We start from the raw sequence: 19297 nt of genomic DNA, 5'->3' as shown, positions 1-19297 counted from the left end.
CATAGACTTTAAAGATAAAATTAGAACACTTTGTTTACAAGAGGCAAACAGTGCAATACTGGGAGAAAGCCAGGAATTACCCAAACAAAGTTTCAAGGGAGTCCAGAGCAAAACATGTTGCTAGTTGGATTTAGGAAGGAGTTCACAAGGAAGGCTGAGAATGCAACAAAAAACATCTGATATCAGACAGATGTTAAAACATGCCATGTTTCTTGCTAGTAGTTAGCCCCCGCAGGCTTTGCTTTCAGAAATGCCAATGGGGCATTCAAGAGAAAGGGACTTTATGCTGCTATAGGAAGAGGATGAGAGAATGGGAACTCTGGCAGATACAATCCAGTAAACATCTGACTTATTCCTTTATGAGTTTCAACAGGTGGTAATACCAAAAGCCTCTGGGCATTGAAAGGTGAAAAATGATATTTTAATCCACAGTGCCACCTAGCTTTCTTTTTCCTTTCAACTGAACATCATTAACATTCATGTTTCCCAAGCCATAATTCTGCTTGCCAGTCAGAATCTTAGGTAGTAAGTAAGATACCTTATATAATATATGATAATTCTGCTATAGAAATGCAGGCAAGAGCTACTAGCTTCTCTTTCTGTATTCATCTTTTTGACACAAGCCCATTATTGAGATTTTTAAGGAGGAGAATCACACATCTTGCAAAATTTGTATGAGAATAGGTACTTTCCAAATGGGTGCAAGTTGCTACTGATTGATTCCTCATTAACTTTGAACTTCGTCTTTCCAGAGCATATTTAAGAGGTAAAAGTGAAGAAGCTAAGGTTTTGGGATATGTGGCTTAGACACACTTCAATTTGAGAAAAAGAAGTCTTCCATTTTCAGTGAGCAAGTGCCTTTTCACTGCTCCTGAACAGAAGGAACCACCATTTACCACTTTATACAGGGCAGGAGTCATTTGCTACAGACAGCACCAAAGTGGAATATTAATTTCTTTATAATGAATTTAAACTACTTAAAACTATTTTCATTTGTTTGTGTTAACTCTTTCCTCCAATATCCTAGCTCCAATTTTGGAGTTTGTATTCAGCACATTTTACATGTTTTATCTGCTATTTCTGATTAAGACAAAGGGCACAGATCATTTTTAACATTTCTGCTACAACTTCCCTTAGAAGCTACAAAAAATTATCCTGCGACCTTCAATTACAACAGCACTCCATACACTTATGAGAACTTAAGGAGTTGAGAATGTTATTGAGGAAGTAAACGGAACACACCATGATACTCCTTGGGTTAAAGGGCAAGAAATCAGGGTCACATAAAATACATGAATGTACAGATTTTTCAAATACTTCCAGTTGTATCTAATACAAATAGAGTTTAAAAAAATGTCACAATAAATTTTCAGAGGTAGACCATTTAGAATGACAAATATTGTGAACAGAGCTTGAAAAATATATGAACTCGTTCGATGTTGGTTTTAAAAAATAAATTCAACTGTCAAACAGTTTAATACCATTTTTAAAAACAAAGCCCCAATTGAACTGTTTTTCAATCAATTCATGTCTATCTAAATCATTAAAGAAAGCTTTGGAGGAAAATGATTGTGTTCATTCCCTACTTTGCATTTCTCCCGAGGATTCAGCAAAAAGGCATGATAGAAATCATGCAGTTTTTGCCAAAATCTCAAGACTGTATAAGCTCGTTTAAATTATTATGTGAGTATGAACAGACAAGATTAAAAGAGACTTGAAAACCATCTGCAATACACAGTGGAGTGGTTGGGGGGGATGCGTGCACACAAGCATAGCGTAATACATTATACCAGTAAGCCTCAGTCTAGCCCTTACAAAAATGCTACCAAACTGACTATGACCTATTCAGCTTCATATGCCAAATTTCCACACACCAGTATCATGCACAAATGTAAAGAAAAGCTCCCATCATTCACAGAATGAAATGAAATCCAGAGGCTACTCAGTTTCTTCCATGATTTTCTTTTCTTTTTACTAAAACACTTCCTAACATATCATTCTTTCACAGTTCACAGTAAATTCGAAGGTAAAGGCCTATGTTGTGGAGTGGACAAAATGATGCCTTCCCCTCAATCTCCACACTGTCACTATTGCTTACTGTCATATTCTATCAGGCAGTTCCTTTATAGTCAGCCAGTTTGTTAGGCTTTCCCTTCCACTCCCACTACCTTTCTGTTATCAGTTTTGCTATTTGTGCTGAAGTAGTTAAATACAGAGACAACTTCAGCTAAACATCCTAAAAATCTATTCTGCTAGCAAAAAATTACTCAATTACTCTTCCTAAAAACCTGATTTAGAGTGCTTCCACATTGAATAAAGCTCCTGTATCCCAAACCTTGTGCACAAAAAAATCGCAAAGACTGATACTTGAAGAAGACAGATCCTTCAAGAAGCAACTCAAGCACTAATAATCTTGTATATAGGGGTTTCAAATACAGACATGTGAATTACAGGAGCATACCTTAGCCAACATGGCCAGATGTTGGTTCTGAACTATGGCAGTGCGGTACGTAGCTAATCCTCCTTCCTCCAGGGTGGGAAACAGGTAGTACAAGTGGACACTGGCAAAACAAAATCAAATCAGATGCTGGCAGCACTTGGTTAAAGATGACCCGCATATGTCTTTACAGAAAACTGCTTTCCCATCAGTTCCTAGGTAGAAACACCACTTGAAAGTAAAGAAAATCAAATATTAAAACATTTTTCAATAATATTGACTGAGTAGCATAGAGTAGGGAAGGATGAGTTCTGATTCTTTACCAGACAGCATATAATTTCCAAACACCTGCAATGACAAGCAACATCATAATCTGAAAGTGTCTAGCAGCAGTGGGCCCAGCAAGGCTGAAAGACAGAGGATGTTGAGGAGCAAAGCAGATGGGTACAATGCAGATTGAAGACCATGACACAGGTAACTACAGTGCTTTACTGATGATACTTGGGATATAGTTTAGCAAATAACTGCTCTTAAATGCCAGCAAAAACAGGTTGCTTAAAAACAACAGCACTGAACAGATGCTAATGGAACTGAAAAAGAGTCTATATTTACCATATGTGTAAAGTCATTAACATCATAAACAGAAAAATAAGTGAAGAATCACAGGCTTCCAATTGCCTTTAACAACATTTATCATCATAAAAGTAAGATACTTCATAAAACAAAAACAAAACAAATGCAGTGATCCAAACAAGACCTGATTAAAGAATAACTGATTCTGACTCTCACTGTATGGCTATCTAACCCATGTCAGAAAAGTCAGAGACAGCATCCCACAACTGGATGATGTTATAATAACTAGTGTTCCCCTACCAATGTTTCATTAATCCACAAGAAAGGGAAGAATCTGCAAAAGGGTACAAGATTTAAGAACAAAAATTACCATGGAATTCAGAGGCAATCTTATCAAGGATCATAACTCACAAAAGCAGAATCCCGATGTTGTGCTTGGGAATAAAGTTTCAGATTTAAATAGGTGCTTATATGCTTTATTGAATAGAAATGCAGCTTTTCTTAATTGAGACAAAAGTTAGCTCAGTCAAGTGATGGTTGATGAAGAATGACAATGAAAAATGTAAGACAATTTATTTAGCAAGTCTTCCATCTTATCAGCCTGAGAGAAAAGGCCATGGGTTTTAAGGGCAGCAAGGGCCTTTATAGAGCAGAAGCTTTTAATACTGAGTAGCTAATGGCTAGTGAAGTCTAATAGTGAATGGAAATATGAGCAATTTGGTTATTTTTTATCACAATCTTACTGTAAAGCTTTTCTTTATGCAAACAAGACAATTTCCTCATTAACAATGGTAAAACAAATCATTCAAAATGGATAATAATCTTTATTTTGTGCGAATTGGTTGCACTAAAAAGAAAAAAAACAGTGAAGGCAACTTTTACATTATCTCTGTATTATCCACTAATTTCTGAGTACTTGGAATGGACCCAAACGAGCAATTTTGATGAACCATGATTTTTTGCAATTACTTCTAAGTAATTTAGATTTGTCCTCAACATACTCCTAGTAGCTAGAAATTAAGAACTGCAATACATTCAATATTACCAGCAAATGTTTCTCACTAGCAGCTAGAGAAAAAGAACCCGTGGAAACAAAACAGCAGATTAAAATAAAAATTTTTGTTGTAACAAATTACAAGAACTTCAACTTGTCTGCAGCTGAAATACTAATTTTTAATAACCCAAAATTTAAAGCACACTCCATGAAACAGAAACTCTAGTTTTTCCCATCAGCAGCACTGGAAGCATTTTCGACAGGAATTGTAGATATGCAGCTAGAACATCAAGGGACTGCCAACATGGACAGTAGTGAAGCATGCACTACAAAGCTGAATAAATCAAATGGTAGGAGAATAACATACAAAAATGAGGGCTATTGAAGAATTCTCTGTTTACCTTGTTAAGAACTCCACCACAGCATCTCCCAGAAATTCTAAACGCTCATTGTGGTTAATCCTGAAAAAAGTATTTTTTAGGTATTTTTACTATCAGTTAAATATCATGTGCTGTTTATTTACGCAGTATAACTAGAACAAAGTTGAGTTCTTTGCTGGTCGGACATGAATAACCATTCTTACAGCCTTCTGCCACACTTTAAGCATGTACAATCTTTTCCAAAGCAGAAAAACCACATGAATCTTGAAACTGATGAGTGACTCTACTGTCTTCGAAATTTTCCTACACTCTATTCTAAGATACTGTCAGAGCTTAACAAACATAGAGAGGAAACAGCATTGTTGATTGGCATTGTGCAGTACCCTACTGAGATTGAGCTGCCTTGTCCGGCAAAGGACATCAGGCAACTGAAACAAATGACCACCTTCAGTTTTTTATGTGCAACTAGGGAAGCAGATGTAATTAACATCAACACCTGCAGGGTGTGATGATTCTGCAGCAGATCTGTTGGTATGGACGAGCTAAGGGAGTAAAAATGCTTTCATTTTTCATGGCACTTTAAAATACCATACAGACATGCACACTATCCTGCTTTCTGTAATTTCCTTTGAGCTCAAGAGGAAAAACTACCAGACAATAAGATGTATTCATAGATGCTATAAAGCTAGTAGAACTTTCCGTGTATTTTTCCTTTCTTTTATGTCTGCCCATGTTTTTCCTTTGTTTTACACGAAGTTTCATTTACTTATAAAACAAAGAACAGGACTCAACAACTGAAAAAGAATACAACTTTGTCTCCAAATATAAACAAATTTCTGCTCTACATCTTGAGGCATGTAAGCAGCATCATATTGACTACACACGTGACTGTAAGAGAATCAAGGCCACAGCAATAGGATTTCATTTTTTTTTTCATTTAATACTTCTCAAGTGTTTGACAGCTTTGACAATAATTTGCATCCCCTTGACAAATACATAGTTTATGTGCCTTCTGGAACAGCAGGCCTTTGTTATTGGCTGAAAGAATTCAAGTACCTATGCTGTTAAAAACAAAGTGTGATGAATACCGCCATTACATCACATCACACCACAGCAGAAAATACATCTTTCCGATGCAGGATTTTATATTTGTGTATTATTTCATGAGAATCAATGCAATTTAGCCTTATCTCACTTTGCTCTAAAAGAGATGAAAGAAGCTCGAGATTGACTCTCAAAGAAAAGGGCACGGTCTAGCAGAAACAGCATTTAGAGAAGACCACAACAATCATTTATTCAGAATTCAACTTCTCCCACTCCCCAGCTTCCTCCAAAACGATGACTATTTAAAGACCAAGTTATAACATTAGTTAACCAATATACCCTCTATCCTCTAGTATGTGAAATCTAAATGTGCCAACAACTCTTTTTGCATTATTTGTGTCAGGTTTGTTTATTCAGTTTGGCTCCATATGGTGTCTTTGGCTATTTATTTGCACAGAATTCTTAGTGGTTGTTCAAACATTATTAAATACTGCCAATGATTCAGCTTTTTGTTGTTATCTGTTCATGCATGTCTTTAAATTGGAACAGTATACCAGTGAAGCCCAGAGTGGACATCACACTCATGTTAACAAGGTGCCATGCCAGGAAAGTACTGCTATGAGGAAAGGTGATGGAGAATCCAATTTACAGCAATGATAACAAATCTTATTTTTCATTCTGAAGAAAGCAAAAGATAGCATTTTAGTTTTCCTCACCTCAAGGATAAAGAGAAATTGTAGAACTAGTTGTTAAAACCTTCCTCAGGAGGTCTCTGCAGGTATCACTAAACATTTACTATATCACTGCTACACAAACTTCAGCATATCCCCAAAAAGTTAATTCAAAATGATTTTCCATTAAAATTATTTTCCAAAGCTCTTATTAACAATAAGTTCATAGATTTTTCTAAGCACCTCTTTTTAAAACAGTTTCTCTCCTTGCAAACATACAACGTAATTAATACCCTCTACAAATCTAAAATCAATAATTATTGTTACCTGGAAGGAGCTGGATCATCCTGTCCCAAACGCGACATAATATTTATCAGGGTGTTTATTCCTAGACATATAAACAATGTGCTATTAAACAAACCACCACTAATCCAATTCAAATAGACTCAGAAAGTAATTACTCAAAATGTTGCCTTGTAATACCTGTAACAAAAGATCTTTCTATCATTTACAGAGTTTACTTACAGTGAGTACCATCTTTTCAGATGCACTCTGCCTAACTGACCACAGACGTACTACAAGATGCTTTCATATGTTTGAGTTCAGAGAATAAGCCAGAAAGCCAGCAAAGAAGGACATGCCAAACATTATGTAAACAGTAAACAATTAAATTCACTACATCTGAATGTATTTTTAAGGACCAAAGAATACTCTGCAGCACAGACCATGTATTCTCACATTAGGAAAATACTTCTACTGAAATCACCTCCAGGATGCTTGAAAAGCAAACTAAGAAAACAACACTTGCCAAAAATTAAAGAAAATACATCATTTATCACCCTTGCTTTTTCTTAGCTAATCATTTGTTGACTAATCTCCAAAATTTAATCATTTAGAAAGGTTTCACTGGTTTCTGTGCAGAACCATTGAAATACTTGACTGAAGTGAGCTCAGAAGAGCAATGGCCAATGAAACAATAATGGAACTTTTTACTGATTAAGGATGAAGCAATAGAAAGTGGTAGTGGTATAATCCATACCTTTTTTTCTCATATGCATATGGTGAACTTTTCTGTCTCCATACTTTGGCTGTCGAATCCCACAGTTGGATAAGGAATTCCTGGCATGGTCTGGATTCATTCCAAAGTTTAAGTGATGACTTGGATGAGTCATGGCAAGCTACAACGTAACACACACAAAAACATCTTAGGCATATTTTTGCAAATGCAAGAAAAAACATATTAGATTGGTACCTAATAATTGGTATTTTTTTGTCTGAAGAAAGGCTACCAAGTGAAGTTGTAAATTACTAGCTTGGTTCCAGCAATTTAAATGTAGGATGTATGATTTCAGATGTCAGAAAGAAGTGACACTTACGCTCAATCATCACTTTACCTAATTAACTTTCAGTAAGGTTGTGTTTTTTTTTTTTTTTTAATAAGAAATAAATTAGCTTTGAAGAAGAAAGCATGAATTGCCAATTTGCCCTAACTTTTTTGCTTACCAGCTTTTCTGACTTGCTTTAAATGCAACTGCATTTGATTATTTAAAAATACATTACAAAATTGCAGGAATTAGAAAGGATCTCTAGAGATCGAGTCCAACACCCTTGCTAAAGCAGGTTGCAAGGTGGGTGTCCAGATGGATCATTCTAACATTCATTCAAATTCAGGCCTACAACTGAGCAAAGATAGGTGTATGCCTATATGCACACTAGATGCATCTTTATTCAAAAGATTCATCTTTATTCTTTCAAGCTAATACTTTGAAAGATCTGCAGCACAAATGATTGACTATTTTCAAGCTATGTCAAAGCAGCTCACTTCTGTGACTTTATATATATAGAAGATGGGATTACAGACAAAATAATTTGAGGAAGACGAAACAGCAAGTAATTTATTTTTTGCACATCTTACCTGCAGCAAGCACCTATCTTGAAAAGTGTAGCCTATCAACTTGTCCAAATGCATCAGACAATGATGGTAGCGAATATGGTGGGTGAGGACAGGAAGCATCATTGCGTGCTAAAACAAACCACAAAAAGAAGCTTTCAACTTCAGTGTACCGAAGACTCTGTTGAGTAAGCTATAAACAGAAATGCATTCCATTTGTCACATCACCCACTGATTTTGGTTTAAATGACAGAAAAAGAGAATTGGAGTTTCCCAAAACCCATGGTCAAAGATTTGCCCATCTACATAATCACAGTGATGACACACACCTATATCAATATAAATAGAATAACAGATACATAATAATAGCCTCCTACCAAAGCATTCTGAATGAATTTAAAAAAAAAGTCTGGTCACCAGAAAGATCCATTTTCAATAAGCTGTGACTGAATACAATGCTAGATGCTTCTTCACTTTGAGGAAGAATTAAGGGCTTTTTGAAATGTCAGTCTGGCAATTTCTGGGATAACAGGGTAAAAATAGAGGAAAGGTTGTTGTATGTAGGACACAGATAATCTTTTCTGTTGGAGGAAAATTTAGATTAAAATTAAGCTATGTTGCATCAACCAAAGTCTCCCTCTTTCAATGTTTTAAAGTAGTATTTGTACGTACTACACAATTTTACTGTTTGTGAATGAATGAATTTGTATTTAAATAGGTAGTACCAGTTTAACAGTACAGCAGTATAGCAAGTATAACTACAGATATCAAAAGTCTTGTATAGGAGTGAAAAGCTACAAGAACTTTACGAATGCAACCACTTCTGTGGCACTGATGTCAAATTTCACTTCATTTCTGTTAGTGGCATTATGTGAATATATTCAAAATAACAGTATGCTTTAAGGCAATATAAATCCAAGAGCCATCCATATTAATTTCAGAAAAAAAGAATGTATCTGATTACAGATAATACATATATTGTGTGGAGAGCTGAAAAAAGAGCAAAAATACAAAGAAGGTGATGCGTGATTTATAGAGTAAGTGACACTAAGGATTTCTGCATGTCATTAAAGAAGGGACAGTAGAAAAAAAAAATAATCTTGTGAAGTTGAAATACTGAGAAGAAAATAACCTTTGGCAAAGATTTCCACTTAAGTAAAAGAAGGTCAGCTCATTTCTTTAGAACTGAATACATAGCTAAAAGTTAGCAATGTGAAGTAACTGGTTAACAGTAAGAAAGCAGCTCTCTGGATCTCTGAATGGAAGAAAAAAAACGTAACTACTGCAACCAAAATGAATAAGTTATTCTGAAATTGTTTCCCTGTTACTCATTCAGAGCCTCTTAGGGTGATGTACAAGCTGTGGGAATACTCCTCACATCTCCACATAAACTCTTCAGAAGTGCTTCCTATGTTTTCATTCATGGAAGAAATTATTTACAATAAGAAGGTTGCTTCCCTGCCTATATGTTCCACTGCACAGACTGCCAGACAACAGAATCCCTCAAGCCATGTCCCTTGGTTTTCTTTACACTTAGCAACCAGCACATGTGGCCCAAAGTTTGAGAACTGGAATATGAAGTTTTCAACTGTATCAGCCATGGTGAAGTGAATGAGGAATAGATATCTCCCTGAGAGGCACACTCAGAGAGGAGGTCTCCGATTTGACTCCTGCAGTTATATTGACAAAGTGCTGCTTTCACAGCACTAAATACTTGATTGATTCAATTAATGTGTGTCATGTTAGATTATAGCTATTTGATGTTTCTGATGTTTTATTTATCTCCATAAGAAAATAAAGTGGAGACTTTTAAAGTTGCATTAGTCTAAAAGAACAGCTAATGATTACAAAAAATTTCCCCTGAAACAGTATGGGTACAGAAGTTGCCCAATAACCTTTATACTTGAATCAGGTTATAAACATACTCGTAATTGTTACGTGTAGGATTCTAACTGTGCTGCATATTTTTTCCTGCTGCAGCTGCCATGGCAAGCAGGAGACTCTCACAGATGCCCCAGCTAGTCAGCAGTGACATCCTCCCCAACACTGCTAGGAGGCAAAGCCGCCAGTCTCTGGGCAGGTGCTTCTGACCTGAAGTTACCAAAAAGTCCAGGAAGCCAACATAGTTTGAAATAAATAATTTCTCTCCTTATCCTGAATACTCAGCTGTTGAATGCATGTCAGCAGCAACACAGGATATGAAGAGTGGGTATCTTTTTGGTGGGACCCAGTCTGCACCAAGGGTCCCATCTCAGCACTGGCCAAGAATTGTACTTCACCTACTGGATAATTTTAAGTAATTCTGGAAGAAGATTGTCACTGCACATTTTCAAACCATCATGCTTACCTTTCTTCTTCTCTCCCTCTAAGTAGTTCATTTTGAAAAATCACAAAGACCAATGTTACAGCTATGTAGAACTTAGAGGAACTTTGAAACTTTTAAGTCATTCTAATAGCTTTAATCTTCTATCCAATGCTTTAAAAAGGTAAGGAAAACGAGTGGTTTTTAACTCACTGCACATTCACTCTGCCCACAGAGTTGATTTACACGTATTTAGTTTTAGTCTTCTTTAATATGGGAAAAAGCATACAGCAACAATAGCAGCCTTTCATTTTTTACAGATATACTTTTTGCCTACTCTTGACCTCTCCAAGAAATAAAATCAAAGGACTTTTCTAGTAGAATTGCCTGATTTAGATATTCTGGTTGCAAGTGTGCTCAAAACCACAAAATAGCTTCAATCCCATCATCCTTTGCTGATTTGTTGTTCTCCAACAGCAAAATGAAAACAAGAATATCCAGTGATACATTAAAAGATTAATTTTAAGATGATATGAATAACAAACAACTATCTCAATTCTCTCCTAATTTAGAACTTGATATTGTTTCCTTAACCTATAAAAATAGACACAGTTTACTATGAAAAAAAAAAAAAAAAGGCTGCAACTTTTCTCTGCTACTATTTATTCTTTGGCTTCAGAAGCAATAGTAGAATCAAAACAAACATTCCAGACAGGAAAAAAAGCTATTTTAGTTATTAGTTTTTCTCTCTTATACAAGTTTCCCCTCTAGCCTTAGGGAGGTTTCAATACATCAACGTGATTTTTCTAATTATACCTTTACTAAATCAACCCTAAGTTAATATTGATTAAATTTTTAGTCTTTAATTCTTAATCAACACCTCCCAAACAACAAAAAATGACCTAATTATACCACTAGTATATTTATTTGGCTGTTACACTTGAGTTCTGCTAGTACAATATTAGACCAAAAAATGCACATATTATACTTAAACGTTGTAACCACAAAGCTGGTAGCTGTCATCTGCTTTGAAACAGGATCCAGCAGAGATCTGTACCTTGAAAATGTCACACATATGGAACGTTAACTTATCTGAAATACATCTTTCTACTGAGGATTATCCTTTTATAATCCATGTTTGTTTGTTTTTCCTTTTACCTCTTTTCATGCTTCAGTGAGAAAAATAAATTAGAAATCCTTAAATTGAAAAATATCTTAAACTAAAAACATATAACACCAACCCAACTGATGGATGCAGAAACTTTTGATGTTTGACACTAGAACCAAGAAAAGGCTGATATAAGTCAAGGCTGCTGCATTTCAGACCTCCAAGCCTCAAATTGGCCACTCATGAAACCCCCTTACATCACTTCCTGCTTCATGTCACTCAAGAGCAGCAGCCTCTGCTAGAAAATTAAACCCATAAAATAGTTTTTTTAAGGAAAGGAAAGGAGGCTAGAATAGTTCTCTAAAGCAACAGACCATGTTGAGGCAAAGGTATTAACTTTCAGTGGTTGGTTCTTCAGCATATAATCATAACAAACTCGTACACAAAGTAAGTGGCAGCTATCAAGAAAAACAACACATCAGACATCTCTACAATCCAGTCACCTGGCAGACATCAGAGCGTATCCCTGTTTTCCAGAATCCCTGGCTACTCAACTCGACAGTCACTTCACGTCTCATTGTGTTCTTCTGCCGGATTTTCTGCAGTGCTTCCTAGACAGGAAGAAAATAGAGTTCTTGCAAAGAACTTTCTACAGCAAAGCAACATTAAAGAACACATATTTGAAGTTCATTTTCGACAAACAGTTTCTAAAACTAGTCCAAACCTTGTAACTGCCAGCCACAGACTGTGATGAATGTGCCTGAGAACAGCACAGATAGAGGATTTTGTTTGAGTGAGTGAGAAAGAAGATGACTGTATCTTGTAGATAACAAAACAAACCAGTTCTTGTACATTCAAAATGATGCATACACAAGCAAGTTAAGATCCTTATAATGAAAACAATCTCTTAATTCAAGTCTACATCCGTATATATTTCCAGTTAGAAGCATTCAGTAGGAATAAGGTAATCAATAAATTGAGTAAAAGAAACATCTCGTTAAAGAATGCTAGCTACTACACAACAGTTCCTGTTTACTATTGTCAGTATCACCAGTTTGGGAAATTGATCAGCATTCACTGATCCTGGAGCCTATTACAACAAAATCTTCCAATACTATTACAATGAAAGAATTAAAATTTTTAAAAATCTGTTTGCTTTGACCTCAGTTTGTTCAGTGTTGTGTCAGCAGTGGTTTTGTCTGTATAAACCATGAAGTGGATGCTTGGATTCTTTGACAGAACCATTTTTAAGAAGTATTTTCTGTAAAAATGGATGAAAGAAAAATAGCTGAAATAAATCACCTCCAGATCAGGATCTCCTCTTTCTAATATTATCAAGTCTCTGGAGTATGGAAGCTCTTCACACAGCATGCGCTTAAGTAAAGTCTTCTTTTCTCCTTAGCATACAAAATTTCTCAAAGATGCAATCCATCCTCCCTCTCCTCCTTTTCACTACAGAGCACCTGCTCAAATCTATCTATTCTCAATTCCCAATCTGAAGCCCATGAGCATCTCTGGGCAGGAACAGGCTCTGCCTTCTACTCCACAGAGACTCATGGAATGGCTCCAAGAGGCACATTAATCCAGACAGCTTCATCAAAGATATTTCTAGACAGAACTGAGATGTCTAGAATAGGAGGCTAGTTAGCCCAGGTTCCTTTTATAATCAATGAGGGATGATAAACTGCTTCAAAAATGCATTTCTCTCTCCACTAACTTGAAAGCGAGCCTTAGAGTCTCAACTTATGCTCCTACTGTAAGTACTAGAAGTTAGGTATAAAGCCCCTAGGCATCACTTTATCACAAACATCACATGCAGTGATGAGGGCAAAGTGCTTACAGCACTTCAACCCCCTGAGCATCACCTACAACCTGCCTTTCAAGACTGTGCCATTGGGTGTTCTCCAATAGGTGCTGCAGTGCTTGCTGTACTTTCAGGCTGACTGGCTCAGGAGCACTCCAGCATTATTCATAATATGTGACCATCTTTAAAAGCATTGGTACAGCTTAGATGCAGCCCTACAGCTCCTACTACTGCTCTTATGTTTATTGACACCCAATTGGCAAAATGTACTATTTATCATCACATGAAGCTCCTGCTTCAGCCCCACACCTCTATCTGATTGCAGACAACTACTTGAGAAATCAGTCATCCTAGAGAGTAGTCTACAGAGACCAGAACACCACATAGTCAGTGATAAACACCAAAAAGAGCATTTTATCTTTTGAAGCTAAATTATCACCCCCCTACAACAAATCTATTACAATTTCATATATAAGTTATTCATTAACCCCTAATAAAAAGATGCCCATAACACAATGATCTCCCTTCCACTTGCTCTTCTCTGAGAGGAGAAAGCTGTAGCAAACATAATTCCATCTTCTATTGGGTCAAGACCGATTTCTCCTTAAAAATTTTGCTACTGCTGAGTTTTCAATTCTGAGTGGTTCTTCTCCACCACATTTACAGGGAGGGAAACTAAGGACTTACTTAGTACCTATATAAAGAAAATATTAACTAAGTTTTCCTCATGCAACAGCATAGTACAGGCATACTGTCAAAAATACCAGCTTCCTCAGCCACAGCATTATCAAACTAAAGATAATAAAAATAAAAAAGCTTTTTAATAAATAAAACCACAACAGCAGTTAATTCCATCATCTACCAAAGAAGTTCATTTCTCTTCTGTCAGACAGTCAATTAGGAGTGCCTGGTAGACAAACCATCAGATAAATGCAAAGCTGTAGTCCACGATCTTAAGTGATGGATGCCTTAGGACAGACTACTTTAGTCTCTCCTTAGGTGACTATTATTCTAATTTTAATTCCCTATTGGCTGAGCATATACACTTAAGAATTGTTTATTTCTCAGTGCTCTGAGGAGAAAAATAAAAAAGACAAAAACTGAAAACACATCTCATTTGTCATTAAGTTCTACTGAAAATAAAAGCCATCAGATTATTCCAATTTTTATTTATTTATTTTTTTCTTTAATGTTCTATCACTTGAAGATCTTAAGGAATTCACTAAGACTGCCTATTAAATTTGGGCTTAAAACTATGCACAACCATGGCAGTTTTTAATCTCAAAAGAGAAATGTTTAAAATTATGAGACACTTAAAAGAGCATTCTGAAATGAAAAGTCCCTCTCTATGCTAATTCCTGAAACTACTAAAGGCAAGGGCTATAAAGAAGTTATGGTTCCACAAGGATCATTTTCTGTAATTGGTTAAAACTTGCAGTAGTCTGGGAGTTGAAAAAAGGAGAAAAAAAATCCATTCACTAGCAAGGATAAAAATAAAATCTGTATTAACAGCCTGAAAAGAAAACCTTTTGTGAAGGATTTCTATTGTTTCCATAAAAAGGGCAGTCACACAGCTTTACTCCATCCTGAATTACTGTGCTCAATTATCAGATACAGGAAGGCCCAGCATACCTCTCTCTGTGATAATTTCTGTTTATCAGCTTGTTTGACTTTGGGACTGTTAGCTAGCAGGTGACGCAGTTTCACATAACTCTTCCACAGTTTTTGATATCTGAAGGACAAAAGCAGAAAACAAGTATTTTAGTCAGTACAGTAGAAGTCTCTTGTTGTTTGGCCTCCTGAACGAAAATACATAGATCTATAGGCATCATTTTGCTCCAGAAAAATCTCAAAGCATATTCCAAGAAAGGTGGCAATGCCTCTGCAGTTGCTAGAGTGACATGATCACAACAGCAGAGGTTTGAGTGTGCAGCACGAGGTGAACTGCAAAGCTCAGGGCAGAAGACAAAGTCTCAGATACCCACCCATCCTCACAGAAGGACACTCTGCCCACTGAAAAGATTTTCCTACAGTGTGACACCTCAATTCATGCAGGTGAAGGTTCCTTCTTCATTTCCTATCACTCACTGAAAAGCAGTTACGTTTTTCAAGAAGTGTCTGTCATTACACTGGCAATGTCATTACACTTCCAATGAAGTGCACAACAAAAAGGTCTACCACCTGTGAGCTGCACATATTTATTTTATGACAGTGAAGTTTCATTCCCTGTGAAAATTGAAAGCCAAGTTTTCTATGGATACCATATATGTACTTACATTACTTTCTAGTTTTATCCAACCATCTTGCCCGTTCATCGTTCAGGAGCATCTAATTACACATATATTTATAAAACAGCTCATCTGTAGAAGCCCTCCAGTAACCTAACACTGATTTTCACAAACTAAGATGAGGATATTTCAGACTCAAAATGAGAACTTGACATTTTGATGTACAACACACGTTTTACTACTAATACAGAATTACAGAAACAACTGTTTTTTTCATTGCAGTTATTTGAGAAATAATGAACCTATGACAATATGAAAAAGTAACAAAAACTCTCAATTAGAATGTCACAAAAAACATACTATGGGAAATTCTTTTCTGAGCATTATATATTTCACACGTGCACTAGAGTTAAAGCTGAGATTTATCATGACACAACTTTGTTACTTTGATTAAAGAAGCGCACCCAAATTCTCCAGACAGCTCTTGTGAGAGGACAAAAAAAAAAACAAAAACCAAAAAACAAACAAACAAAAAAATCCTAAAATTTCCGTGGCCTTTCCTTTTAAGAAAGTCAAAATACAAGATGCTGGAAAAGTAACTTATGTGGTATTCTAATATTTTCCATTAAGAAATTTAGCATTAAAACAGAGGTGGTTTGCACATTCTCATCTAATTTTCTTATAGGTTAAAAAAAAAAAAAAAAAAATCAATGATTAAGAAATTAAAAGTTATACCCATAGTTAAAGAGAAAGTATGTTGTTGTTTAGAAAAGCACTCACTCTCCCCACTCCTGTGACTTATCTGGTGTTAACATGCAAGTTTAATTTCACATATCGTTTTTTCCTCATTATCAACATATCAAAGCTAATTAAAAGATGTCAACAGCGTGCAGAATTTAGCAAAATCTATTACACTGCTAAGTTAGAATCTTTTCAGACTAATGTGGTATTTTCCTCATATAAATGGAAAAACACTGAAATAAACATTTGCTGGTGATTTAGAACTATTCTGGATATTAAATCTAAAATTCTCTGAGTTGTAGAATAATGTGTGTCATACATTCACATGAGAGTGACTAGGCCTCAATAGTGCTAGTAAAATTCAGTGTCATTAAGTAACACTGGAGGAAAATCAAGAGGATAATGACCATCTTAACTATATTTGCACAAGAGATAGGCTCTGTATTTGCTGTCACCATTCAGAAAAGAAATCTGTGAATTATTGGAAGAGCTCCCTGAAATTGTCAAACTGTTACAAAAAAAAGATTGTGAACAAAACCCAGAAAGCACTTCTACACCACTACACAAATCTAGAGTGAGACAATTATCTGCTCTGTCTGAACTTCTGGTTTCCTTTCCACTCCTTCACTATGTTCATATCACTAAAAAGACAGAAAAAGATACAGGCAAAATTACCATGGATGCAAAAGCTTTAAAAATAGTAGACTCAACTCTACAAGTCATAAAAAGAGACAACGAAGAAGTAAATGACAAGGTGCAGAGAAACCAAATTCCATGAAGAAAGCAAAAATGAAATGGATACATTATACATTACTAAATGTAAGAGCTGAAAAGCATCTAATTAAGTCAAATAGCTGCTCTAAAACAAAAGAAATCAGACATTTTTAATATAATGCACAACAGAACAGTTATTACCTGGAATCTTTTCCCTGTCAGTAGACTAAAAAAGTTCAAGCAGCGATTTGAGAAATTTAGTGAAGGTAGATTCACTCAGGGCTGTTAAACAAAATGATCCAAATAATGCATCCTCTAGCTCAGAACTCCATATTCTACACTGCCTGGAGAATGGTTTTCCCCTTCTGTTACAATAGTCTCTCTAAAAAATAAAAAATAAATAAAAAAAAAGGACAACTAGCTACTCAAGGAAATAAAATAGAGTAAAATAGAGCTATGGCAACTTTTGGTCTCACCTAGCAGAGTTATTCTCTGGACATGAAGTTTGCTATTGTACATGCATCAGAAGTTCCTGAACTAAATGAGAAAAAGTTGTATCTCACTCTCAAATTTACAAAAGCTACTTTTCTACGCCGTAAGCACTATGCTTTATGTCAGATTGATAAGCATATTTAAGTCATAGATGACACTGAGTTTCTGAGCAGAAGATAGAAAGAAAAGCATCTTACTGAGGATCTCCAGCATAGCTGAGTTGAGCAGGTCGTATCCCAAAGTGGACAATAATGGGGAAAGTAATTACATCAGGATTGAATTGTTCACGGTCCAGTTGATCAATACGAACTGAGCTGGGTTTCTAGGAGAAAAACAAAATATACCTCATTGACAACAGCTCTACGGAAATTTTTTTTGTCTCTAGCCCATGTTGTGCAGGAACTTTGAAACAATAATATTTAAACTTACTAAAATACACATAAAATAATCCTTTTTATAATAATCAATATTTTTCAATGGCAATGATTGAAATAAAGTTAATTGACTTGCTCTCTCAGAGAAAAAAAGAGAAATCTATCTTCATTTTAAAAGTTAAGAAATATACGGTTTGATCACTTCTGAGAACGCAATGCAGCTTTCTTTGGTTGAACATCAGGACTAGAATTCTGGCATCCAAGCTCTCATATGCCTTAGGACTTTACCAAGATTAGGTTACTTCTCTAATTTTAGTTCTCTTCCTGATTTCCCAAAGTAAGCAAAGTCATTATTAGATCCATTCAATCACACAGACTGAACAGCATAAGAAAAATTTTAAGTGGAATCCTAGGTTGATTCATACAATGAGGAATATAGTTTTGTATAATGAGAAGACTGCCATCCTTCTTACGCTTCAAAACATACATTTTTCTATAGTTAAAAAGGACAGTGTAAAAGGAAGTGATTCTCATTTCACCTTTAAAAATGCAGAAAGAGTAATTACATGTCATCGCAGAAGACATGCTGCTTACAGAGCTCTTGATAACTTATCTAGCATTTAAAAAACTCTGTTGAAGTTGCAGTTTGTCTCCAAGTAAATATTTTTCCCCATTACCTTCCAACCTGCTTTGTTATGTGCCTGTTTACTCCCTACTTCACAATCAGCTGTTTGAGGCCAATATTTTCTGCTTGTCTAAGCTTTCAGAAAAAGGACATTACTTCTAGTTACCTGCATCTCAAAACTTCTAATTGAGCATTGCGAACTTCTCAAAAATGAGTTTCAGAATTACAGAAACAGCTCCCACCATATTCTTCACAAAACAATAAGAAGTGCATCAAGAACAAAGCTTTCACCCTTCAAACCACCTTTGGAGAACTGTTCGCAGGAATCATTTTCTGCATGGATAAGCAAAGTCAATTCTAGAAATAAAGGCAAACCTCCTCAGGTGGCAAAACTTCCAATCTATTCTAGAAAAAAATGATTACCTAAAACTTGGGACTTGCAGATAGAGAAACATTTACCATGGGAAAAACAGCTTATCAGCTTCCTTTTGGATACGATGACATAAAATAGCTGCCCACTCAAAAAAAAAAAAGTTACTTTGCTGATGCTAGCAAATTTTAAACAAAGAGTAATAAAGGTTTTCCCCACAGCACTTCCAATAGGAGGAACAGGGCAGCAAAACCTAATGAAAAACACATAATGAAAAAAGGATTTTTAACAGGCATAAAGAAGTTCTCTTAGCCAGAACTTAAATTCTGGAAGTTAAAGTGTATCTAGTTTTGTGTTTTTGTTTTCTTTTTTTCCCCCAGAGTCAAATTGAAAAGATTTGGGGGGGGTTGAGGAGTGTTAATCTTCACAAAAGTTGCTTGTTTTTCTCTCTTTTAATGTTAAGAATGTGGAACTTTTCCCTTTTTTTTCCCCTCCTTTTTTCTACTTGTTTTTTAAAAAAATATTGTTTTACTTCACAGCAACACCTCT

At 35.6% G+C, this 19297-nt stretch overlaps 1 protein-coding gene across 2 annotated transcripts in view; it reads right to left on the bottom strand.

Moving 5' to 3' along the window:
• DROSHA (drosha ribonuclease III) overlaps positions 1 to 19297 on the bottom strand; it is a 67035-nt gene that overhangs the window by 19312 nt on the left and 28426 nt on the right. For both annotated transcript variants that reach the window (XM_010708441.4, XM_010708442.4), the window contains exons 14-21: positions 17577 to 17701; positions 14837 to 14936; positions 11904 to 12011; positions 8015 to 8122; positions 7139 to 7277; positions 6427 to 6487; positions 4406 to 4465; positions 2462 to 2561 (exon numbers count right to left, since the gene is read on the bottom strand). In XM_010708441.4, coding sequence (XP_010706743.2) covers positions 2462 to 2561; positions 4406 to 4465; positions 6427 to 6487; positions 7139 to 7277; positions 8015 to 8122; positions 11904 to 12011; positions 14837 to 14936; positions 17577 to 17701 — 801 coding nt within the window. The remainder of the gene's footprint in view (positions 1 to 2461; positions 2562 to 4405; positions 4466 to 6426; positions 6488 to 7138; positions 7278 to 8014; positions 8123 to 11903; positions 12012 to 14836; positions 14937 to 17576; positions 17702 to 19297) is intronic.

The sequence above is a fragment of the Meleagris gallopavo genome, chromosome 3 (genome assembly GCF_905368555.1).
Source record: "Meleagris gallopavo chromosome 3, MGAL_WU_HG_1.1, whole genome shotgun sequence".
Lineage (NCBI taxonomy): Eukaryota > Metazoa > Chordata > Aves > Galliformes > Phasianidae > Meleagris > Meleagris gallopavo.
Note: the sequence above shows the minus strand (reverse complement) of the source record. Positions and strands in the feature narration are given on the sequence as shown.